The 27,064-nt window shown below is 39.8% G+C and overlaps 1 protein-coding gene across 34 annotated transcripts in view; it reads right to left on the bottom strand.

The window, feature by feature from the left end:
* The window catches only part of Mef2c (myocyte enhancer factor 2C), a 162,328-nt gene that overhangs the window by 35,452 nt on the left and 99,812 nt on the right, over positions 1 to 27,064 (bottom strand). For 29 of the 34 annotated variants that reach the window (XM_087180975.1, XM_021255751.2, XM_087180974.1 and 26 more), the window contains one exon: positions 2,715 to 2,858. In XM_087180975.1, the coding sequence (XP_087037101.1) occupies positions 2,715 to 2,858 (144 nt within the window). Of the gene's footprint in view, positions 1 to 2,517; positions 2,656 to 2,714; positions 2,859 to 27,064 lie in introns of all 34 variants that reach the window. The other 5 variants (XM_087180971.1, XM_087180972.1, XM_021255756.2 and 2 more) reach the window with 1 other exon arrangement.

Raw genomic sequence — 27,064 nt, 5'->3', positions numbered from 1 at the left:
TGCTCTGCCTATAAACAATCTCAAGTGCTTTGCATTTCCGCTCCCCTCTTGAACCCAGGCATGGCACAGTTTCTCTTCAGTCTATCATCCTGAAGAACATACAGATTTTCTTCCACTTCCTCCCCTCTCTTTCACTTTAACCAATCTTGCATCTGCCTCTGCCTCATTCAGCCCATTTCCTAATTCCTGGTTCCTCAAACGGAACTGTTTTTGCTTGCTGTGAAGCCCAGCATGAACGGGGGCAAACCCGGCATGAGGGAATGCTGGCTGACAAGATTCCAAATCACCCATGAATTATTTCATGTAATTGAGGAATATGGGCATAAATTATACTACTCCAACAGGTGACTGCTATATTAAATTTTCTATTTTAAAAGGGAAACTCTTCAAACTGGGTCTTTGAAATAGAAAAGCAGTCTTGTAATGTTTTTAACGAGGCAGAGACACTCTCCACACACAAGGGCCAGAGTGTCCTTGCCCTGGTGTAAATGTTTTAGCAGCTGTGGAGACTTTCAACAGAACGGACTTGCCGCGGCGGAGAGCCAGGTGCCAAAACTCGGCTTTTCATCACGGAGACACGGGAGACTGTGGCCCGGCCAGCAGAGGTGTGGCTCCTTCTCGCAGCTCTGCCTCGCAACTTTCATGTGGTTTCTCAGCCCCTGCTGCACACCACGGTACCTCTTAGGAAATCATGTATCTTGATTTGGAACTCTTTACATGACAGGGTGAAATACTGAGAAGGTATCCGGGTGCACATCACACTGCCTCTGCCCCATAAGAGATAGGAGAAATGAGCCAATGTCCATCCCTCTGGAAGTCTGGAGGTGAAATCTCTTCCACAGCCAGGATCACCTGACAGTGAAGAGCAGTATTGCACATATTTGCTTTCTTTAATTGTGCAGGGGATTTCTCTTATCAGAGACAGCTCATGTACTTTGCCTTAGAATTCTACACTCACAAACCTCTGTACACAGCAATTCCAAACTAGCATGTTATACAGCAAAAGAAATCGAGACCATAAGAATTAAAAATTAGTTGAAAGCAGCTATTTCTTCCCTTCTTATGGGCAAGATAAAATCCCAATGGCTATTGTGTCGTTTAAGGGTTTTGAGTGTTGTTAAGAAGCATGCGTGGTGCTCCATGAGAAGAAAAAGTTCCTCGGATAAAGTGTGAATGTGCTGCATATGGTGCTCAGTTTTATGAAACCTTTAAGAATTTATAGCACAGAGCTTTCCTTCATAATGCAGTGTATTAATAATTCTGATTCAACAAAAGCTGTGCCACTGACATTATTTCATTTAACAAAAGAACATGACATGTATCTATGAGGATAGAAAATTAAATTTGCATACATTTTATAGATAAATTTTACAGGGTTCCACTTAATTCAACGAAGTTTGAGTGTGCACCTACTATGGGAAAGCATTAATTCACCTTGTGAATGCAGTCATAGGTTGGGCCTACAGCTTTTGTCTCCAAATATCTACAAAGTATAATTAACAAAGCAAATTTTCACTACCAAGGAGCTCTCAATCTTCATATTTGGTGGTTTTGCTAACTTACCAAAACACTGTACTATTTTGAAAAGGAATTCATAACTGACTGAGGAGTTTGTGGACAATTAGGGTTTGGATGCTAATATTAGTTATTCAGAAAGCATATGAGCTTTGAGTTTCATCCCTCTATCCCATAAAATTAACATTGTTTGATCCATGGCAGAATATAATAAAAATATATACTTTCCCCCATACATGGGGGCAAACAAAATAACACATGCGGAGTTACTTCTCTTAAATATCTGGCCAGGCAAATGATTTGTTAGAAATTTTGTGACTTGGTTAAGACAAAATTTAGCCAAATGTTAAAGCATGGAAAATGTTGGTGTAGGCAAAGCGAATAATATTCTGAGAAAGCTTTAATATCACCCCGGCACACAAACGTTGACCTCTTACCATTATGTTTCATGCAGTCTGCTCCCTGCAGTGAGCATTAGCTTTAACCCTTCAGTGCTGCAGTTGAGGTTTGTGTACAGGGAGAGAGCCTGAGGTTTTATTCAGAATTCTGCTTTTCTTGAGGTGCCGATCCTCAGTTTACATGAGAGAATTTCAGTTCTACTAGGGGAATCCTGGCACAGCACACAATGTGTAGTTTATAGCAGATCTTCTCACTTGCTTGGAAGGCGTTTCTGCTCTGGAGTTTTACTAGTGCATTGTGATTTGTGTGAACTGTGTGTTTCAAGGATTGTGTAAACTCAGGGTGTGTCACTCTGATCTTTCTCTTCCTCCTGCAAACTGCTCTACCTCAGAACGAACTTCTCGATGGCAACTCTTGGAGATTACATAAATGCAGCCTCCCATAAGGCTGGCTTTTTAGATGCACAGCCGGCAGGAGGAGATGGCTCTGTCTGATGTGTTTGTTGCCTGTCCTCTGCTTCTTAGAGCAAGCCATCACTGAGGAGGTTAAGGGAGGTTACTGCAGCGGTTATCAGCAGGCCAGCCATCTACCTTTGGTACTTACAGGAATTTTATGACTCTTGATCATATTATCAAATTCTTCATTAATTTTTTTGTATTTTTCTTCAGTGCGTGGGGTGAGTGCATAAGAGAAGTCTGGATCTGGGCTTTCACAACCTTTGTTTTCTTTCTTGTTCAATGCCTGCCAGGTTCAGAGAAATATCAAGAGTAAAAAAAAGGAAGGGCGTTCCGAGTACTTACACACAGTCTTTGCCTGCTGATCATTAGATCAATATCTTCGTTAATTTTCCTGTACTTGTCCTCAGACTCAGGGCTGTGACCTACTGAATCGTCCGCATCGGGATCTGGGCTGTCACAGCCATTAAGGCCCTTCTTTCTCAACGTCTGAAACACATAATTTGGAGAGTTCAAGCCTAGACAGAGGCTGTAAGAGACATTCAGGGCTGTTACAGAAGATCACACAGTCCAGTGTTCCAGGTTATCACACATGTGATGCATTACACCGGGGAAAAGAAATCACAGGTAGAAACCCACAGCTGTTTCCACAAACCGCTCATCACCCGCTTAAAAAAACAACAGGGAAACCCCTTTTGCAACTAAACTCGTCAAAGGGAAAGAGACCCTAAGGACCCAAGTTCTTCCATATGGAATTCTTAAGTACTTCAAGAAATGCCGAGTGACAAACAATCACAGCAGGATACAGAGAGGGCTGGCAAATTACAGTATTCTTTTTTTCCCACAGAAAAATGTGAAGTTAGGATGTTGCACAATGATTTCAGAATCTGAGATGATGACAGAAACAGCAACATTGGGGACACAATGGAACACTATGGGTGGCACTAACGATGTCCTGTCCACATCCCTACCCCGTGCTACTGCTCTTGGCAGCAGAAGGGCGTAAGAGAACCTTGCTGGTATTGCCAGTAGGCACTGATGGAGAAGGCTCAGACACCACGCTCACTTGGAGAGTAACTTTTGTTTGTCAGAGTGCAATGAGTGTGAAAATCTATCCTGAAACTTGTAATACTGAGACGTTATCTTCCTAAATATAGGCTGGAAGAAAAGTCAAAACAACTGACTCTGGGCTTCATTATCCTGAGCTGAGTAAAGCAGCCCCAGAATACCACCCCAGAGGTGGCCGAGTCAGTAACCACCAAGCCCGCTAAATCCTCTGGGTTTCGCCTGAGCAGGGATCAACGAGACTGTCTCCCCATACATGAAAGTGAAAAGTCAGTGCCTTCTCTTGAAGCTCCTGTCTCCCGGCTGTAGGTCTGGTCTAGGCTCAGCTGTCACAGAAGGATAAATACCAAGAGAACATTGTAACAGTTGGAAAAAGTATGAGTCAAAGGTTCTGAGTTTTACTATTTTTTTTCAAGTTGATGGTTGGTTGTCAACTTAATGATACACAATGCGATCTGCAGAGATAATGTTATGTTTTTAGAGATCATAAAACTTCTGATTAATCACACAGCTTGCCATGATAATTGTTAATAGATGAGCAACGTTTCTTAATTTTCCTGGTACTATCAAAATTGGCTACAAAGAGATGTGGAGCTATGGGTTTCTCATTAATAGCAAGTTCAGCAAAGTTCATCTTTATTAAAGATGGAATTCATATACAAATAATGAAAAAGCTGCAACACAAAGCCAAGGAACTGAAAGCTGAGATAACACTCCCTCTTTCATTCATGCAATTGGAGAAAATAAATAAAACAACAGGAGTTTAAAAGGGAGTGTCTGTCTTCAAAATTTAAAACTCCTTGGCTCTTACCAATGTGAAACAAAAGTAATATTACTTAAAATTAATTTCTGAGTCATCAAAGGTTTTTACTGAAAATCGAATGCATCGAAGATACACCATGGGTCTGTAAATATTTATTAATGTTATCGCAGTATAATATAACAAATAAACATATGGTTACAGCTTATTATGTGGTAAAATGTTTGAATATTAAAATGAATATTTTGACACAAGACGACGAAATATACATTTACAATCTTGAGGAATTCATAATTGGTGGGGCCACCTGTCCCCCTATAATGGAGCTACAGCCATCATTTTCATGAAAGTTTTCAAGACATGAGAGTTGCATTCCTTTTGGAGAACTGGTGTATGTCCTGTCTTGGTCATTTTAATCCCTTTCCTCCCTCCCTCCCTTTCCCTTTCCCTTTCCCAGCCATTCTCCATCTCCAAAATGTCTGTGCCCTTGTTCCCACTATCTCTCTCTCCTTTATTTCACTTCTAAAACTTATTTAGATTTTGGGTTTCTCATGTAAAAGAAATCAAGTATTATTTAGCTTTCCGTGTCTGACTTATTTGACTTAACGTTTATAGTCTCAAGAGCCATCTGGTTTTCTGAAAATGACATGATTTCATCCTTCTTTATGGTACAGTCATCATTTTTGGTCCAGAATAAGAAGTCATAGAAGGTTCCTACAATAATATATAAGGGACATCATAATACCTTAGAGTAACAATCACATTTTCTAATTTAACTTCATATATTGTCAGCTCTTTTGTTAGCATTATCACACACACAAGAGCACTCCTCTGGGTGACAGCTATTTGTCATGTTATCACATGTGTTTCTGCTTTGACTTCTACAGATCCTTGAGCTGCTGAGAAAAATTTCTGAGTGTCTTGCATCATATTCCAGATATTCATCATAAGAATTCACTTGTGTAAAAAAATTAGGTAAGATCAGGAAATATATATACATATATTACATATACGTGTGTATAGATAGGTATTTCAAAGGTTATCTACTTATGTTTCTATCAGACGAAAGATATTTTTATTTAAAGTCTTATATAATGCTAATTTCGAGTCACCATAGACAGTCGATTTTTCAGTGTGCACCAACTCTTTTATTCAATAAATCTTATTGTAAAAACGGTACTTGTTTTGATATGCAGATTTCTGACAACAGAACGCAAGGGTTAGGAGAGGCCTATCAACTGTCATTACAATCCATCTGGCACACACATGCGTGCTAAATATTCCTACAAAGCTTTTGGGGGGTAGATATTGTGTTTGGTTTATAAAAATTCAAACATCAATTACATTTTATTGAAAGAGCTCTACAAATATTAACTCATTATCTCTCACAAGTCTTTTATGAAAAGTTTAGAGACATGTTATGCCGGACCTCGAGCCAGCATGGTGAGCCATGACATGAGCTGGGGACAATTCGGGACGCCCTTTCTCTGTCCAAGCTTCCTCAGACTCATGACCTGTAGCACACACACTAGATCTCTCCCAATCATATCCAACTGCAGTGCTGGACGGAATACTGGACTACATGAAGCAAAATTTTTAAAAAATTAGGCTGTGGAAAAAGTTAAGTATGAATAAAAGGGTAAAATATTGATATTTTTATGCATCAGATTTTAGACAAGAGTGAAGATGTGTAGTAGACAAAGAAATAGTTCATGAATTAAAAAGCCAGTCAGATCAACAATTCACTTTGTACCTGAAGAATTACATAAACTGCTCAGCAAACAAAGCTGATAGTACAGAGTCGCAAAGGAAGTGGTAATGATGAGGGAAAAAAGTAGCAGCTCATTTTCTCCCAATAAATTCTTCTTCTGACAATATTATCTTGTAATAAATATCACTGGTATTTAAATAATGATTTGAGTTAAACTGTGTTACTTTAAAAGGGGCTTTTTGAGATATACAAACACAAAACCCAAGAGCAAATTAATAATGAGTTCCAAATTCCCATAATCACATAACCAGAACACTGAAAAAATTGTTCAAAAATATTATCCTCAGCTGAGTGCTTGTATAACACATTTCTGCCAAGAACAAATGATTATGGCGGAATTATAAAGCTCTGAAAATGGAAAGGATGGCACAAACTTGAATATCATAGCATGAATGTAGAACTAGAAGAGCAGTTTTGTCTTTATTATATTAAAAATCTACAGCTGTTAATGATGACAAAGGAATTACGGTTAGATTCAGCCAAGTCTGTCTATTCACAGTGATGAATAGTCGATATGAACTAAAGGGCTTACTAAATGGATAAATAAGCATTATTCCTGCAGGGCTTTTTCTAGCAAAATCAAAATCTCTGCCATTGGCTTTTGAAAGCTTTTCTGATCCTTTACAAATGTCATCGGTCTGGTCATATAAGCACTTAAATTGTTATTCTATTATACCAGCTAGAGGTCCTGGGTATATATATCTAAGTATGATCTAAAAATAAGATGAATGTTTAAGTTTAAAAGGAATGACATTGCCATTATCCCCCTCTTCAAATGCACTCATCCCATCATTCTTGCCACTCTCTGAAGCAGTCCCAGAAGTCCTCCTTGGTGAGTGTCTCTAATTGCACCATCCCGGCTACGTCTGTGTCCTGAATCCATTCAAAATGTTTATCTCTCATGGTCATTTTGGCTTGGTGGAAGAACCGGAAGTAACACGGTACCAGATCCGGTCAGGAAGGTTGATGAGGGCACACCGTAGTGTTTTTATGAGTTCCCTTTCTGCTGGACAGCGCTGGGGAGCAGCACTCACTGAAATTTTGATCATACTCATAACAACACCCAGGAAAGAGGACTGCCAGAAGTGCTTGCTACAGTGCCAAAAATGATGGTACAAGTGTGTTTGAACAAGAATATTTTGTTTCTTTTCTTTTTTTGTACCGGGGACCGAACTCAGGTCCTTGCACTTGCGAGTCAGGCAGCGGAACCACTGAGCTAAATCCCCAGCCCCTGAGCACGAATATTTTGAGGGGGATTAATGGCAATGGGTCTTTCACTATGATAAATTGAAAAAATTTAAACATTCACTCTTCATTTTGATCACCCGTGTGTGTGTGTGTGTGTGTGTGTGTGTGTCCGGGCGTGTAGATATTTTAAATGCCTTTCAACTATGTTTTAAAAATATTTATTCTGTATGTCAAGATAAGGCAAGAAATCTACCCAAACCACCAGCTTCTCTTGCTCTGTTTCTACAGAACTCTCCTCAGAGAACTCTTAGTCTTGAGTGAGCTGGTAAACTGAAGACAGACTGCCACTTGAGGGTGACACTTCTGGGCTAGATCAATCGGCTGCAGTGGCTTCTTAGGTACACTTATAAAATAGCAATTGTCATACACTGAGCTGGGAACAGCCACTCTTAGGGTAGTAATTAGATTGACAGACGGTGACTTACTCGCAACAATAAATGGGAGAAGGAGTCCAGATAGGTAATCCAAAAACCACGCGGAATCTCTCCTACAGACATGTGGACAGATGGACCTGCGTTATTACATTTGTGCATCGGAAAAACTTGAAATATGTATAAACTGATGGTGATAGGTGACAGGTGCTTCAAAAATTCTAATGAAATAAATGTAGGGGAACAGATTCTATTTTGTTACTGTAGGGAATATAAATGAAAAAGAATACCACATGGAGCTCTCTTTTTCCTGTAGTAAGCATTATGTTATCAACTACAAAATCTCTTTCTTCTACCTTGGATACACTGGCTTTTCTTTTTTCATTAATTTCTTTCATTATTAATTTTTTCTTTTTAACAAATTATTTGAGGAGAAGCAACTAAATTGTTTGACTTTTTCACTTATATGAAGCTATATATTTGATATGAATGCTATTGAAGTAAAATCTAGCTTTTTTTTCTCAGAGAACCACCACTCCAGATGAAAGCTTCTAACTTTGGCGTGTCTACCATCTCAGTCCTCAAGATTATATATTTTCACCATCTTTCCTTTTCTGTGTCTTTCTACTGTACAGCTGAAAATTCAAATCCTCTTGTGAAAAACCCCAAATTACTCTTATTAATCTGTTAAAATCCAAATAAGCACCCTTTCTCGAACAGCTGACTTTAGAGAGTGATGTGTCAAGAACACATGAAGGAATTATTACTATCAGTTGCATGAATGCTGTGTTCACACAAAAACCAAGGTGGGGAAAAAGACAGCAACTTAGAAAAGGTAGTTTCCTTTCCTCTGATCCTAAATCGTTTTTTGATCATTTTTCAAAACTTTGTAAAGGTAAGTGTCTGTGGGTAAGAAACTGACTAGTATTTAGAAAACAGCAAATCTGGAAGTGGACACTGACTATGAAGGAAGTTTCCAATATGGCTGGTGAACATGGCTGCCAACTGGTGAGCTGGTGCTCACCGCTTGCTTCAGCAGCGGGGGAGTGGTTACCTTTGGAATAGCACTCTGTAGCTTTCTCTATTCAACATGCATTCAGCAAGCAATTATTAAAAACCTACTATGTGCCAGACACTGTTTAATGTCTGGAAGCTGGCACTATAAATTCAAGATAAAAAGATTGTATTATTATTTTTTTTAGTACTGTGTTTTTAAAATTTTGTGTTTTCTAGCACAGATCACATAAGCAGGGGAAAGATTAGGTAGATGTTAAGAAATTTCTCTATAGATTTTTAAATAATCAAAACTGTAAGCATTATTTGTACTATGTCTGTACCATGATTTTTCTTTGTTTGTATCCTATAAATACAAGACACATTAAATGCTGTTAATTTAGTAAACTGGTAGGTAGACTTTAATTAGGTGAGCAAAGCATAATCTATACTGAATACAAAATATTGCCTTGTACCAAAAGTTATTCATTTGTGGTGAATATTTTAAGAAAATGTTGAACATATAAAGCTTTAACAGCATTATTCCTACAGGTTAATAATGTTCATTCTAACCAGATATCTGCTACCTGCAAAAAAAGGAGAAGAAGAGCTGGAGATTTTCATTGTTTTTGTTTTTATATTTTTCTTCAAAAGATAATCTCGGGCTGGGGGTTTAGCTCAGTGGTTCTGCTGCCTGCCTAGCAAGCTCAAAGACCCGAGTTTGATCTCCGGTACCAAAAAAAAGAGATAATCTCAATATTGGACTTCAAAAATTTTCACTAATTTTTTTCATCTTTCTATAAGGGAAAAAATAAAAGACACTAAAAATTTGAAAGACTTTTCATACATTGGGCACAAGGATATATCCGGCACCTATCTGTATGGTCACAGATTATTTCCTATAAACACTCAGGTGATAAGAGTTCACAGAATTCATGGACTCCAGTGTGGATGAGATCACCAGGCACTCTCTGCCCTTCCTCACATCCCCAGGAGGTGAGGAGTATTGCTCAGAAGCAAGAGGCCTTTTTCACAGGAGCCCTTCCTCAGGTCGGGGTCTCCTTCAGATGAGCTCATCTGTCTCTTCCTCCTCCAGATGCAGCTATCAGGAAACCCTCTACAGACCGATTTCATCACAGGCTGAATTGAATTCATTTCTCCCCCACTCATGCACTCACTTCATTCTGCACATTTTTGTGCTACAGCCTTATCACACAACATTCATGATTTATGCATTTGTCTCCTTTGCCTACACCCCCAAAATCCCAAAATCCTTAACAGAGACCTTTCTGTGTTCACTTTGGAGTCCAGGCTGGAAAGGTCTGACATACTTTCGGTGGTCACCAACTGCTAGCTGAATGAATAGAACACACATTTCCACCGCAATGTTAATGTCTGCAGAGGCTTTGGGATGGTTGGAGGTAGAGATGGAGCAGGATCCAGATATTCGCTAACTGCTAATATATGGTGGGCATTGTCTGTGATCATTTGGATGCAAAGGTGCTTTCTTTGAATATGTGATTGAGATTATTTGTGTGCACGTTTTTCTTCCCACTATCCTAAGTGTTCCTGCTCTCATCTCCTGGAATATAGGGACTGTTTATTAGTCACTTTGAAACACCAGAACTCAGTACACCAGAACTTAGTACCGGGCCCGGCAGGTTGTATGTTTGCAGCTTTGACGACAGACTGAAATGGACACATGAACAGAACAGAAAAGAATGTTCAAATGTTAGCAGGGAGAAAGAGTCTTCTGGGGCGGTATTTTTTGCTACTGTAATTTCTTTTTTTGCCCTTTTATGTTACTATTTCACATTATGTTGAAGCTCACTATTTTACTCTAAGTAACTGGCACAAGTTTATTATTTCTAAAATGTACTGTTTTCAAGTTATAAAGCAATGCAGTAGAGGCGTAATTTCTACCATGTATGAAACATTATAACTCAGAAGTTTTATATCACTGAATGCTTAAAAACTGGGGCACTAGTCTCAATAATATGGAGCCTCAGAAAAACTGAGCATTTAAAAAAATCTCTGAAGAAGACAGTTGCTAAGTATATGATCTCAGATCAAGGGGTAACAGGAAACAGCACAGAAATCAGCAAGGAAGCAGAAAAAAAGGGGAGTGGTATCTTCGCCAGAAGTAAGGGTTAGAAAAGGAAAAACAAAAACTCCCTAGGAGAAAGCATGGGGGAATTTTGTGGATATGAGTCAAATATTACAAATTTGAAATAGCATGTTTTAAAATTTCTGGGCAAAGTTCACTTTTCTCCCCCTCCAATTCTTGGACACTGCTCTACTCATCCTCTGTCCTCCTATGCTCTGACATTGGTCTTCTTCTAGGCCAACCTTCACCTGGGGGATCCATGGAAATCAGGGTGACCCTAGGGCCAAGCAGATGATGCAGGCTTCCTCAGCATAGGTCCCTGGCTTGGAGATTTTAAGGATCCTTCCACCACAGCTCTCCTGGAAGCAGGACAAGACGTGTATCATGAGGCTGGCTGAGAATAGGACTCAGCACACGCTGGCTACGAAATGCTCCCTGACATCCTGCATCCAGGAGAGACGTGAAGCCAAACCCTAAACGGAGAATATCTGAATATATAATGACTGAAATGCACGATAACATATGCAGTTAAGACTAATAATCTTCATAAAATAAGAAAATAAAGGCTGGCATGAAAAGGAGAGTAGTTGTTTTGAAGAACGGATAATGTTGGCAATTTGTTAAATAAGGAAGGAAAAGACTGGCCAGGACTATAAATTAAACAAAGGTTGAGAAAGACAGGAGAGGAATAAATTCTCAAAGATCAGGAAGCAGGTTTGAAAAAGTATATATGTGAATATAATTTCGCATACTAACCTTTAGAGTTTATGCTATTTCACTTGCAAATGGTTACAGAAAAAAAGGCTGAATCCACAGATATCGAAGCTTTAAAAATAATTTGTTACAGCATCTCTTTTATAAAACATTAATATCTTTAACAAAAGTTGTGCATGTTATCTTGAGTAATCAAACTAAGGTCAGATTATTATTTTTGTTTGGGGATTGTAGCTCAGTGGGCAGTGCTTGCCTAGCATGCATGAGGCCCTGGTTTCGATCCCCAACACCGCAAAAAGCCTAAAATCATTACTTTTGTTTCCATATATTCGTCATTTGAGATGAGAAGAGCCTGCATCCTACACCCCCTTATTTATCTGTCAGCCCAGGGCTGTCTTTCAGTCACCTCGTATCTTCATTTCTGCAGGATTTCCCATGATTTCTACTATTACTTCACTCTTTTCCCCTTTATTTTCTTGATTTCACTATCTCCTCTTCCATTCCCCTCCCAGTTTTCCTTTCCTAGCAAACATTATGACTTATTCATTCAATCAGCAGTCCCCAAATCCCTCTCCATTCCATCATCTCTTGACTCAACACGCACGAATCTTGCTCTCTCATCTCCCATCCTTGGGTTCTTTGTGTTTGGAGCCCACCTTCCAGTCAGTATTCCTTCATCCTTCTGCCAGAGTCTAATTAAAGTGCAGGTCTCGCCTGTATCACTTCTTCCAAACTCTGGTGGATCCCAGTGCAGCTCCCTCTGTTAGCTTGCTTCACAGCAGGCCCTGCACCTTCCTCTCTGGCCTCTACCCCTTTCTTCTCCTGCATGCTGTGTTCTGGCCTAGGCGGACCTTTGTGTCATTTTCCAAGGTAGGCATGTACTTTAAACACACCCTTGATATATATCATTCAGTCCTGTCTGGAATACCCTTATTTACTCTCTGCCCGGCTAAATCTCAGTCATCCTAGGATGCCTATTATCCAACAGCGACACTTGCTTGGTGAGCTTTGCCTAACTCTGCTACACACTGCCTTCTCTGTATTCTTAGAGTCCTCTTCTTTTTTTTTGCAGTACTGGCCACTGAACCTAGGGCCTAATACTTGTAAGTACTCACACCACTAAAATACATCCCATCCCATTTTGCTTTATTTTATATTAAGACACAATCTTGCTAAGTCACTAAGTTATCCAGGCTGGCCTTGAATTTGCAATCCTCCTTCTTCAGCCTCCCGAGTAGCTGGGATCATGTGACTTTTTGTGTTTTTTAAATGCAGTATATGATATTGTAATTTACCTTTTTCCATGCCTGCCTCCCTGAATCCTATGAGGAATGGGCATCTCTGGTCCCTGACAAAGGACTTGGCTAATACACATGAACTCAGTATAGGTTCTAATATATGAGACAAATGAATAAGCAAATTTGACAGTCATATTTTCCATTCCAGGCTAGCAGAAACAAGTTAGGTAGTCTTCCAAGGTAACAGTATAAAATATATTTGTTCTCATGAATTCAGGAGACCTGCTCTAGGTCCTGGGCATGCACACTGTACCTGCTGTACCTTGCTGAGCTTTTTTGGCTGCTGGTGCTGCCAGTTACTGCCAGGAGAATGTCAGCCTTTTGAAAACCAGATTTACTGTGAGAGACATCTTTGTGAACTCTGTATTTCCAGGTCTCCCTCAGAAGCAAGGACATTGTCCTCAGTGTGCTCTGAACAACCTCTCCCCCTTGGGAACTCCAGCTTCTCAGCACAGGATCAGAAGAGCCCAGGATGCATGGAGCTTTCTACAAGGCAATGCAAAGTAAAGATGTGAGTCTGGCCACTGACTAATTTGTGTCACGGCAACTTGTATTGATACATGAGAAGGAGACACACAAATCAGAATTTCAGAGACAGCCAGGGACTTGCAAGACGCAACTCCAATGTTTCTTTGCCTAACACACTTCCTCTGCAATGGCCCTCTGAAGGCTGAAGAGAGTTAAAGAGCTCTAACGGGCTTGACCTTAGCCCACCTCTCACCTGGGCTGGTCCTTGGCCCAATGGGAGACCCTCTCTTTGCCTTGCATTCATATTACCATTTTTTTGTCTTAAGCCACAGCACCAACATTTACCAAGAGTAGATTTCAATTGGAGGTAGCACTGAAAATACTCAACAAGTTCTTTCCTATTCCTCAATATCTTAAATGGCAGGTAGAGAGATTTCAAGGGTCAATATTTGGATTGTGAAGACAGATATTATTTATAGGATCCTCAACTTCTTCCATAATGCATGCCTGACAATAAAACCTTTTTTTCCCAACTGATTTATGACTCTTCCTAATAAACCAGCCAGCTCTCCGCTAAGTAGCTATAGGCCCTTCTCTACTAAAAGTTTTGTTTTGGTACTGGTTATTCTGTGGTGATTTGGCAGCAATGGTCAGCAAGGGTCGCGGAGACACCACCCCTTCTGGGGCATGAACCCCATGAAGTCTCATTGATCCTTACTCAGAGGACTTTGCCTAAGCCTGCAACATGGCATTCCAGATCCTGGTACCATTTTCTGTAACGTGTCAGAGAGAAGCAAGGCCTCAGGTGTGTGGTGTGGGGTGTTTCTGGGATGCTCTGAGGACAGAGTGAACCTCACAGCCACTGTGGCTGCCAGGGAGAGGAGCCTGAGTGTTAGAACAGACCTCTGAGGGGAGAAAGTTTACCTCTTCCACCTGTATTCACAGCATCTTGAAAGTACCCAGCACATGGATGACACTCAATAAATATTGTTAATAAAACAATAGAACCCAAGGCTATGGTGACAGGGGTTTTACTTACAGTGGGATGACAACGGGATCCAAAAACACACAAAGGGCAGCTGCTACATTTGTCGCCAACCTAGACACTGCCTTTGTCCCTAGCACCACGTAAACCCTCTCCTCATACATGAATTTTACAAAAAGGAAAGAATTGTGTATACTAAAGTGTGCATGGAATTAATACGTCCCTTTGAAGCTTCCCTAGACCCTTGTAATTAACACTTATTTCTTATCATCGGTATCTGTATCACTGTTTTAATCTCATTTTCCGGACTGTAAGATTCCGGCAGACAGGAAGTTTCTCGAGGGCTTTCTGTCCTTGGCAGTAGCAGAACGGGCCAGCAGTCAGCTCACGCTTGGGGCCAGTGTCCTAGAGGACATTGTTGGGGACACCCTGATGACAAGACAGAGGCTCAGACAGAAAAGCAAAGGCTGTAGGCCAGGGCCCTGAGGCTCCCTCTCCAACACTGAGCCTTGTCCCTCCTGTGGGCAGAAGTCACGTGAGGTCTGTAATAGTGCAGCAGCCTTGGACTCGAGCCTTACTCTTGCTACGTCTCTTTTGTTGTAAAATCTCTCCCGGGACTGGGTTAATGCAGCATTCTTGTTTTCATTTTACTGGCTGAGTACGCTCGCAACTTTGGCTTAATATGGAGTATCGGGATCTACTGAGCGGCTGGTGGCTGCTCAGGGTCCAGGCGGAGTGAGGAAGCAGAGGGTTGTGACAGGCATGAGACCCCGACTGTGGACAGGACCGCAGGCCCATAGTGCAGCGATCGGTACTGCAGTGCATGTTCAACTGCCTCCTCAGGCATCCAGTGGAGTAAGGAAATGTGATAGAATTATACTTTTTAAGTCATGGAGACATCATATTATAGTAGTCCATGCATATCCGTGTTTGTAGTAGCACCATTCATAATGGCTGTATCTTGGAAGCAGCCTGTATGTCCACCGGCAGATGAATGGGTGAAGAAAATGTGGTATTTACACACCACGGTATACTACTCTGCCATAAAGAAGGATAAAATTGCATCAGTGGTAGGGGAATGGATGCAACTTGAGACAAGGACGTTAAGTGAAATAAATCAGATACAAAAACTTAAATATGACATGGTTTCTCTTATATGAGAGACTCAAAGTATAAATCAATGGAAGAGCAAAATAAAAGATAAAAAACAGGAAACAGGGAGATAGAGCTTTTGCAAAAGGAAAAGGGACTGAGAGACAGAGGGAGAAGAGGGAAAGAGCATGTTAAAAAAATGAAGATGCGGTACACGTACGCACATCAACTCCCCACAGTGAATGTGACATTATGTTCTGCAGACCTGCTCCAATAAAAACAAAACTTAAAAAAATGAAGCATCGAATAAGTAAAATGTGATTAAAAATAAGTATGTTTCAGAATCCTCAGTTGCTCAGTCTCAGCCCTCCTCTTAAGGTTTGGCCGAGTTTGGGAAGGACGTGGACACGATTCCAGCTGGGTTCTCTATCAGCCCCGCACCCTGCACAGCACGGGGTTCTGGCTTTGTCTGCTCTTCCCGGGCAGGGCTGCAGTTTTTCTCCAAGCATCCCTGAGACCTGGGAGAGAGAGCCTTCGGCCCTTAGAACTACATAAATTAATGTGTACTTTGAGCTCATCAATCAAATGGCCACTATTTGCTTTCTTAACAATATAATCATTTCCAGCTGCTGCCAGAAAAACAACCAAACAGTATTCCTAGGACTGACATCAAAAGTGCCAGTAGCATTTCAGAGTTAGGCCCCTCCGCCCAACTCCACGGGGACCTGCCCTCTTATCCCCTGGCTCATTTGTTACTGCAGTTCCTGCCATTTTCTAGTATTAATGTGAAGGGCCCTTTCTTATTAGTGTCAGCAATTATGAACTAAGTGTAATGATTAGGTACACAAGGACCTGTCTCATGGACAAACAGATCTTGAGAATACCAAACACATTCCATTGCAGAAAATGAATCCTTTCTTCTACTTAAAGAGTTATAAATAAATACAAATGATCCGATAATATAACAGTATTAATAGTATTATAAGCCAATCAAGGCCTACATAGACTAAATTATCTTATTCTTTTATAAGTTTAAATTTTTCTAAATGCTTCCAAATTTAATTAATAATGAGAAGAAATCAGACTCACTTCAGTCTATTTTCCTTACACTGTAAATGTTATCTGTATATGAATTCATGGCCCTACCATCTCAGGCCAACTCACATCTCACAAAATTATATTTCCTGTAACTTCATATACGAACAGATAGCAGCATTCTTAGTTTCTGCATTCAGTTCCCTCCAATTTATCGGAAATACCACCAAAGCTAGAGAGAACACTGGAAAATGAAAATGGAAAGGTATCCAGATAAAATGCTCCAGAGAAGGAACGACAAGAAAGAGGTTGTAATAGCTAGGGAAGAAAAATGAGAATGACACGGGGAGAGTCTGAGGGTGCATCGAAAGACAGAGGGAAAAATAGTCAAGTGAGGCCTGTGTCCGCCGAGGGCCCCTCACTGGGGCCGGGTTCAGGATGTTAAGATCTAAAGTAAGGCCACCAGCAGTTCTGCTTAGCGGACATCGTCCCCACAGCGGCGGCACTAGTTGCCTGACCCACTGCATTAGAGGGGAGGCTGCCAGCCCCAGCCTGCTCTGAGCTGGCCCCAGATGGTCCTTGGAGGAGTTCTCTCGGGCTCAGGCTCCTGCTCCTGGACCCTGTCACCTTTAGCTGCTGCTTTTCCAGTCATGATGGCTTCAATCATTTCAGTTGTGTCAGTGGACATCTTCTGCCTCTCGATTTTAAGTTTGGTACTTCCGTTCTCCCAAGTTGCAAAATCTGTGATTCTGTTAGTTCCGCGGCAAACTTAGGAGTTTGCATTTGCGCCATCACTTCTTCCACAGTCTTTATTAGGTAATTATAAAAACAACCTTTCCTCTTCTATGGCATGAACAGGAAATTAAACCAGCTTTTCCTCACTACCGAAATGTTAATTTTCTAATATTTTAATTGAATCAGTTCCTCGGCAGTAACACCTACCATTTACTGAGCATTTATCTGTGCCAGGGGCCGAGCCCACGCCTTGTGTGGGTATGATTTAATCCTCATACCCTCTCTTCCACTGTGACTGCCATCTTATGGATAAAGAGAAAGAGGAGCCACATGGTTCAGGAACTTGGTCAAGTCCACAGGGTTGGTCAAGGTAGAACCAAGTTCACGAACCCACTCATGCGCTCCGGGCTTTATTTTTTGACTTACTGTTGGACTATTTGCCCCCGCAAGCTTGTCCAATCATAAAGCTTGTCTGGGGGCTGGGGATGTTGCTCAGTGGTAGAGCACACGCTTAGCAGGCACAAGACCCTTGGTTCAATTCCCAGTACCCCTCTCAAGATTACCCAACTATGTCGATGTATCCCAATGAAACACCTCAAAATCTTATTTTTTAAATCAAGGGATATATTTGTAATGCAGTTCACTTTTTGATGAGTAATCTTATCTAAAATGATTTCCTGTTATTTTACTATAATGTCCAAGGGATAGAAAGGGAAAGTACCTTCAAAAATATTTATACACTACCTACCTAGTTAAAAGGAAATGTGATGCTAAGGAAAGGAAAGGGGCTGAATGCTTTTTAGCTGCTAGATATCTCAGGCTAGGAAGGAAGACCTCTCCAGTAGCACTTGGGCTATAACTTTCTGGATAAAACAAAGCACAGATCTATTGCAATTATTAAAATAATGATAGCAAGAACCTTAAGTCTCTAACTAAGGAAAATATCTGCTTATTTATTTATTTAGGTTTCTATACTCTCCAGAGTAAGCTAACTGCTCAGCTCCTCACTTTACCCCAGAAGACAAAGATATAAACGTTGGTAGCGATGAGATAGTGTTTTGAAAGGACAGGAGAAAAGAGAAAACTGTATGCTTTCCTGGAGAGACTATTGGTTTCTCCCTGGGTAAAGATGTTGGCTCATGGAAAAATTACATCACGAGTGTATAAAAATCTTCCTTTTCCTTTCTTTTCAAAAAAGATGCAGGTAAAGGTGCGGCTTTCACTTCACAAGCCAGATGACAGGAAAAGAAGGAGAAAGGACGCTAAACGTCTCAGTTTTGTTCAACAGTTAGTTATGAGGAAGGCAGCAGGATGTGATCTTTTTAGGTGAAAATTTCCCCCAGTCCCAAGGAGAAGGGAAAAATTGCAAGAGAGCTTCAAGAACCACAGAGGCTCGGTTTTGCATCTTGTTAGAAAATCTACACTGCTGGGAGAAGCCTGGGGTGCAGCTGGCAGGACCTGACTCAGCAGAGAAAATGCCACCCACAGTCGTCCCTGTCCCTGCAGGAGGAGCCCCCCTGTTTTCTCCGGAGGCTGCCCACAGCCAGGCCAGTACCCAAGGTGCTCAGATGGGAAAGTGGATTTTTGCAAAATCGAACTTAATAACATTTAAAAGAAGCTTCCAGTGATGATCTTTGTCTTTTTATATGGACTTAATTAAGTCAACTTTCTGATGCATAAATAATATTAACCATATATTAACCACCCGAAAGTTTCACAATGCCTCAAACAGCCAGCACAATCATTCTGAGTAGATCTCATTTCTTTTTAAAGATCACTGTTAAAAGATGAGGAGAAACAGCACCATTAAAAGAGGAAGCAGAGGAGGGTTCAAAGCCTGTTTCCATGAAGTAATGCATGCTATAGACTAATCATCAAAAGAATCCAGACTATACCGAGATGAAGGGCGAGGTTAAGGCAGGTGGTTGGACCAGTCAGGAACTCTCCTCATCCCACTGCATTACCTTATGGATCAAGCCAAAGGGAGAGAGATCAATGAATGTTTGTTGATCTGACACTGGAAGCTGTGTTGGGTGAAATGGAAGTTGTGTATCTGAATTCATCTGCTGGAAACTACTATTCTCGCATTAATTGCACACACCTGTGAATGCACTTGTGTGTGTGTGTTTGTGTGTACAGTACAAAGCTGGTAATTTTGAAAAAAGTTTGGAATGATTTCTGGGTAGGTATATTTTGAGGTAGATACCCATTATCTTTTATTCCAGCAGAAGGAAATATTTCAGTTTTGTAATGAGGACCCCAGGAAAGTTCTGTTGCTTTACGGTAGGATGTTTGCAGGGTGAGTGGTGGTCTCTAATAAAATAACAAATTTTTTAACAATTTGCTATCATAATTTGCCACCATTTTTTCCTAATATAAAGAAAATCTTTCGTGTTGACAGAGTCTCCACTGTGGAAAGTGCTGAAATGTTTCCCAGTGTTTCTAAGGCTGATCAGCTTGTGCACTGGTCTCAGCAGCCTGACAACAGGTGTGGAGTCGAGAACCATGAGTTGGTGGCCCCTCTTATCAGCAAAAGTGGGGATCTCTGGCCATTACAGCTCATCCTGCTAAGTCTTCACAGTGGGGAACAGGCATGGTGCAGAGCAAACAGCGGTTTAGAAATGATATCCTTTCCCCAGTAGCGATATACATTGTGGGTATGTGACTGGAATATTCAAAACACCTGTTCACCTGGAACTCAGCCAAGTATGTAATACATTAGCATGGGCCTGGCACACTTCCAAGAGTAAGTAGTTACTGCCATCAAAATACCTACCGAGGCAGTGGGGCAAAGATACTTAAAGTTTCAGACTAGAGGCCATGCAAGATGGGTAGATATTTTTATTGTTAACAACATCATCACACTAAACACTCTTGACTGGCTAGTGTTTTAATGAAAGCCATTATTTACTTGTGTGTTTGTGTGTGTGTGTGTGTGTGTGTGTGTGTGTGAAAAGGAACTGACTGCATACGGACATTCTTGTCCTAGCTTTGTTAATTATTTTTATTGTCTTAAAAATCTCAGTCAACCTCCTGCCTCCTGGCTTGCCACCCTGTCTCCTTCATTTCTCCCCCCCCCCCACTCTCTCTCTCTCCTTGGCTTTTCCCTGGATGAATAGTAGTTCAAAGGGGGCACCAGGGAATCAATTATATTCTTACTCTATCTACCAGAGTTCACCAGTAGAACTTGGGGAGTCCCTCTGTCTGACAAGGTTCTATTTTTTCAACTCTGTTTTGACATTACTTAATAGAATTCCTTTGTCACCTAGTTCTTTCCTTTCTCTACCTTTTCCCTTGTTTTAGAATCTGTATGGTGAGGAACTTCTAGCTCGAAGAGTCCATAACTCTATTATACAAGAAATAGTTTCACATGTCATTCTAATTAATAATTTACAGAATGACTTTTTATATAAGTGCAAAGCATGGTGAAGATTCCAGTGTCCAAAAGGTGTGTGCATGTAAATTGGAATAAAAGGATCAAATTTTTGCCTAAATTTACATATTCAGTAAGGAGCAGCAGGAAAGGAAATAACAGGTGTATGAACATCCTGCGCCCAACATGTGCTAAAGGCTGTATGTGTATATTATGCAAGTTAATCCTTACAAAAAGACCAAATGTGAGACTTACTATCCGTATTGTGCCACTTACAAAGTTGCATTTCAGTGGTGGTTCAGAAACTTGCCCAAGATCACAGAGTTCATGGAAGTAGTAGAATCATACTAAGTGAAATAAATCAGACACACGAGCTTAAACACTGTATGGTTTCTCTTATGTAACAAACCCAAAGTATAAACGAGGAGCAAAATAAAAGATAGCTAATAGGAAGTATGGAACTAGATCTTCCTCAAAAGGGCAGGGGACTAAGAGAGGAGGGAAGGAGGAGGGAAAAGGGAGGAGAAAGGAATTAAGATGTGCTATGTCCAGGTACCAGTTCCCCCAAAGACTGTAAACATTATGTACTACAAACATGTACTAATACATTTTAAAAATGAAGAAAAAGAAAGCTGTAGAAATCCTAACTTGTGGGCCGGGCATTTAGCTCAGTGGTTCCAGCACCTGCCTCGCAAGCACAAGGACCCGAGTTCGATCCCCAGTACCAAAAAAACCCAAAAAACAAAAAAAACCAACAAAGAAATCCTAACTTGTGTCTGTCCTCTCTCTAACAATATACTGTCTGACAGTGACAAAGCTGGGCTTTTAGGTTATAGGGTAACTTATCATCTATTCACCTAGGAAGACTGAGTTTTTATATTTGGTAGTATGTACTATATCTAGAATGCAGGTCTGATCGTGTGGTCACTAAAACTATACATACTTTATTAGAAACTTCTAAGTTCATTTGTTTTGATTTCATCTTCAATTTAATCTACAGAAGCTTATATGGTTTAAAATACACTGCTTCTGGTCTCTAAAATTTGGTTTTTTAAAAATGTGCCATCTATGATAAGTTGTCCTCAGTCAGAGAAATGCATTAGGAGTGTAAACTAACATTACATGCATATTTCAAAAACAACTTGTTTTATAATCATAGATGTTTACAGGGATGGATCAAAAGGGTTAAATATACTATGTGTGGTGAAAGGTTTTAGGTTTTCTAGCACATACATGTACAAATAGTCACAAAAATTGAAATATTCTGGCACCACCACTTTTTATAATTCTCCTGTTTCTATTTAGAGATAGTTTCATTTTCTAGTAGGACCCTCCTTAAGAAGTAGTTGTCCTGCTATTCTGCCTGAGACCACACTAACTCTCATACTTATTTTATTACACTTAATTCTACCCCAAACACGGAGAGCTCTTGATTTACCTGTCTCCTCTTCCTCATTTACCTTACCACCTTTCTTCTTTCCCTTCCTCTAATGTGAATACTCCATTCATATCAAATTAGCATTTTTTTATGCCCTTTCTTGTGACTCTTCACAAAACTGGTCTTTTGAAAAGTCTGGCCACATCCTCTTCCTCAATTCATATCCATCTTTCTGAATTTGACATTTTTGAGCCTAAAATTGACTACCAATCAGGGCTGTCTTTCAAAATATTCAGTGTCTTTGCGCAAGCGCAAGGACCTGAGTTCAATCCCCGGTACCAAAAAAACCCCACAAAAATTCAGTGTCCTGGCAGTTATTTCTTGAGTATATGTGTTATATCACCATCTTCGCTACTCCCATTGACCATAAACCTTACTATGGACACTAGACCTTGTTCTAAGCACTTTACGAAGGTTTATTCATTTCTCATAGTGATCATGAACACAACACTATTATTAACCCTATTTGCAAATGAGGAAGTTAGGACAGAGAGTTAAGCAATTTGCCCAGGGACATACACACAACTAGTCAAACAGCGGGCTAAGAACTCAGGCAGTCTATTTCCAGAAGCAACGCTACCAGGAGTACACCAAGCTGCCTCCACCGGATACCTCAGCGCTACTAGGTTGTTTTGTTTGTTATTCCCATGTCTAGTTTCTACCTTAGCTAGACTCTACATGCAGTGAGGTCACAGAGTACATCTTCCAATCTTACATCTCTCCTGGCATTGCCACAGAGTTCTGTCCATCCTAGAAATCTAATCAATTGTTGCTTGAATAAAAATGTCTACAGGTAAAAATGGAAGTTTAAAAAATACACATGTTGAGAGCTGGTGCGGTGGTAGGAGGATTGGTCATTTTTAGATTTGATGGTAAAAAGAGAATATAAACCTTCCAGGCATCAAGTGATAATTCATAAAATAAATCTAACTGCATTATTAAAACTAATGAAATGGCCATGTGATTGTCATGATAAGCATTTGGTGCAAAGAATAAGTACATTTTCTCTTATTTAAACCAAACTACTTGCCTTATTTTGGTTTCGATTACAGATAAATAATACTGTCAACATTTCAAATTCCCAAAGATTAGGAGGTAGTCAGATCAATATCAGTTACATAATACATAAAGGATGGATGCAAATTTTATAGCAAAGAAATTAATAATTTATGTCTGTTTACTGTAACAAAATTTTGTTGTCAGCTTTTTCTAAAGTTTAACAACGCTTGAGCCAAGATCGATACATTATATATGAAAATATCACTCTTTAAAGTAAAAATCCCCCTAAAATAATTATACTATTTAATATGTTTATGAACGTTACACAATCTACTATAATCTATGCACTATTCTCTCTGTAAGATGGTCTAGCACTGTTACTAGCTCATATCGGTATAGTATGTGCCAAAATTAAATTTTTTATTTCAACAATTAAAAAAGAGCTAAAGCTTTCCATATTACAAAGGTTTACTGAAAAGTCAGAAACAAATAATTAGCAGCAATGATAATCATTTCCAAAACCGAATTTATTCTGCAGAGCACAAATGACTCAACAATGAAAATTTTGTTTAAAAAGTACACCCATAAAAGGCTTTGTCCATGGAATACAGCTTTCAGTAGCTCACTATCTAGGTTGAAAATGGTTCTGCAGGATTGTGTGTCCTATTTTTCCATGCCTGCAGTAAAGATACAATACGGGAATTCAGCTTGGTAATTACTAATACACCACACAGGCACAATTACACCCTGTATGCTGCATAAAGGAATCACTTGTGGTCTGCTTCCATTACAAAGAGCAGTAGGGGGCCAGCATGCGAGCCGGCAAAATACTTTACAAGGCGGAAGGAGACCAGAAGAGTCCATGTCCACAGATACATGGGCCTTGATTCTTCTTCCAAAGATTTACGCCTCTTTTCATCAATTACCATCCTTTGTCTCCAGAGTCTTATCAGCAGCACCATTACAGGAACTGCACACAACAATGCTCAGGCACACATAACCCGGTGAACTGTGCTGACTTTCCCCACCCTGTTGCTGTGTGTGACCTGCTTATTCAGATTACTTAAGCAAAGCAAAATGGAAAAAAAGAAGCATTATCATTGCAAAACCAGCCTCTGTATATTTTTTATGTCTTACTCAGAATTCCATTTCTCGAAACTGAAAGCCACCTCTACTCTAAATGTATTTTTCAAAGTAATTTCTACTCCATTTTTAAAAAAGGAAAGTAAAAATCTACTTGGGTAAAAATTGTAAGAAAGACTTAATTTTGATATATCAAAGGGATACCTCCCCAGCAAGAGCATTTCATATCTCAGGGAGCTAACCTAGTGACTCAGCGGCTCTCAGCTGAAAATGAGTCACAGAAATAATTTTCTCTCTGGAGAACTCTTTAAAGTTTTGAGTTTAATTGTGAGCAATAAGTAGGTTTTTTATTGTAACAGTTTGTTCTTAATTATTACATGATGTACATTATTTTTCAACATTTCCATTTTAACATGCTTTTTAAAAATGCATCTCCCAATTATGAATTTTTAAGAGTTTAAAAAAGTTATTTGTGGCAGTGTGTCAGGTCTTGTGAAACAAAGCCTTGTCTTTCAGAAAATGTTTACAACCTACGAGGGGGGAAAAAGTATCAGGGGCTGAAATATTTATTGGCACCTAGAAGTCTGAAGAGAGTCAGGACTGTGGTTTTTGGAGGGCACTTTATCATCGGCCACATTCTCAAAGGTTTCTCTGAATGAATAGGACTGGATTACTCAGCCTTCTATTCCACGCCTATTCCTCTCCATTTTCCTTGGCACGACTGAGAGCCAGGCTATTTTTAGTTAAGCAGTTTTCTATTTTTAGACAACTGCCAGTTAGAAGACATTTGTTAGGGAAAAAATTTTTTTTTAAAAAAAAAACAGCACAAAGGGAGGAGGGAAAGGAAGGTTCTCTCTACATATTGTAAAGCAGCCTTCAACCTGTAACTCCAGGCATTTCAGCTGCTTTCAATCTTGGAAAAATAAAGAAAAATTCAGAGTTCAGGGTTTTAAAAATAAACCTACCCTCTGGCAAACAGACCAAAATACAACAAGCTGTTACTATGTGAAACAGTGACTACAAAAACAAAGAACATTCTCCAATGATTAAACTGCAAGAAAAGTTGAAGACCGATTAGGTTATAAGAATGTTACATAGATATGTAACAATTTTCCAGCCTCTCAGCCAGATGTCTAACATGTTTTAGAATTTATAAGGGGGAAAGAATTCCTCATCTGCAAAGTTAAATCAATGAAGTGGGATGCAACTCTAAGGTCGAACCTTTTATCAAACTTAAAGGCAGTTATATTCACTTCATTTTTCTAACATTTGTATTCTATGGAATTTCTAAAACTTATAACCATCTGTTTACAGAGAAATTATATATTTAAAAGACCAGTGCCAATGGGTAACCCAAGTAAAGGCTGTTATATATTCATACTCCCATGTAATTCTGTGTGTATGCACTTAATATCTATTTATTAGTATTATATGTATGCATTTCACATTTATATACTGTCTATACAGCATAACATTTATCAGTCCAACTTTTAATTTAAATGGGAACAAATGGCTAGCAGACTGGCTTAGCATACCAACCTACTCTGCTTATCATTCAAGGTCATGCTGTCCTCTAAGATTTACTATGAGATGTTTCCAGGGCTCCAGCTCTTTTGCCTTCCCTTGTATACTGCATTTCGTCTATGTCTAGTTAGAGTTTGATCCTTGGGTATTGTAGCCACAGATGCAGCATTAGTAGTTAGCACAAGGCTTGGCACATGGTCTTATCCATCAATATCTGCTGATTGAAAAAACAAATGCTGTGTATGTTTTATTAATTCTGGACTCTTGGTCCGAGGGTCAGGGAACATGTCAAAATCACTGTATTTCCCAGGACCCTGAGCACAATGCCTTGTAATACATTTCATAAATGCATGTGGAAGAGGAAATCAGTTTATCCACTTGTTATATCTTAATTTAGGAAAAAATGCTTTAGTTGTTTACAAAAATGCTATCTTTTCTAATTAGATGATATACTGAGTACAAAATGTTACATAATCACACATATTCTTATATGTACTTCACTCTCTTTTGGTTAGCATTTTTTCTACCCTGAACTTTTCCCTTGACTTTGGAAATAAAACCAACTTTTATAAATTAACAGTTTAAAATGGGCCCTGGTATCTTTTACAAGTTGCAATGATATCTGTGAAGGAACTCAAGGTCGACAAGACTAACTCCAGGGAGGAACGGAGAATGAGTGTGTGATATTTCTGTAACTAGAACTTAATTTAAAATCTCTACCTTTCCTCCACTTTTGTGGGCTTTTGAAGTTCTGTTTCCTAAAAGTAAAATTTCAAAGGGGAACTTGCATATGAATGTTTCCATAACACTCTTCAGAAAAATTACTGTGCACCTTTCTTTTCCCCCACACGAAATTAATCCAGAACAACCACAGCTAGGGAGAATCAATCATGGAACACGGATGAAGATAAAATTGCACAAATACCTAACTCAGAAAAATCAGGAGAAACTGTGAACCTGCACGCTTTTTTCCCATGCTGGAAAAGATGGCAGCAGACGTGGCTTGTTTTCTAATTCCTGACCCCTCTTCTTTCCTTTCCCTTCTCTATTCTCTCTTCTTCCTGAGGATAATTCTGGGCTCAGAGCTGCCTGCATCCTTTCATCTTACTCCATACAATCACATTTACCTTAACAAATATTCTGTACCTCAGAGGAAAGGCTGCCTGAGTGACTCAGCTTTCTGACTGGTTTCTCCCCCTGGGCACAGAAGGCTGCAGTAAATGCCATGGCAGGAAAGTCAGATGCCAGAGCTCCAGTTTATGAGCACTTTAGTAGGTTGTGTCCTTCAACTATCAAATTAATTACTTCTGTGAACCAGAGGGCTAGATCTTCCAGCTTCACCATGTATCATTCAACATGAAGAAGGTTCTTTGATGAGGGACAGTTCCATAGGAGAGCCACAGAGTCACAGAGGGACAACCTGGAAGTGCGGCTAGTGAGATGGAGCAACTGAAGTTTTCCTGCAGACCAACTGCATTGCAACTGAAATTTGCTTCTATTATCCAAGGAGAATTCACATGACAGAAATGACTCTGTTTATAACTGTCATAACATTGTTGCTAAATATATTATTTATTGATAGATGTGTTCCTTAGGTCTGGGGATATAGCTCAGTGGTAGAGCAACTGCCTACCAT

The sequence above is a fragment of the Heterocephalus glaber genome, unplaced genomic scaffold (genome assembly GCF_053883595.1).
Source record: "Heterocephalus glaber isolate CG9 unplaced genomic scaffold, H.glaber_assembly_v1.0 deba00001465, whole genome shotgun sequence".
NCBI classification, from domain to species: domain Eukaryota; kingdom Metazoa; phylum Chordata; class Mammalia; order Rodentia; family Bathyergidae; genus Heterocephalus; species Heterocephalus glaber.
Note: the sequence above shows the minus strand (reverse complement) of the source record. Positions and strands in the feature narration are given on the sequence as shown.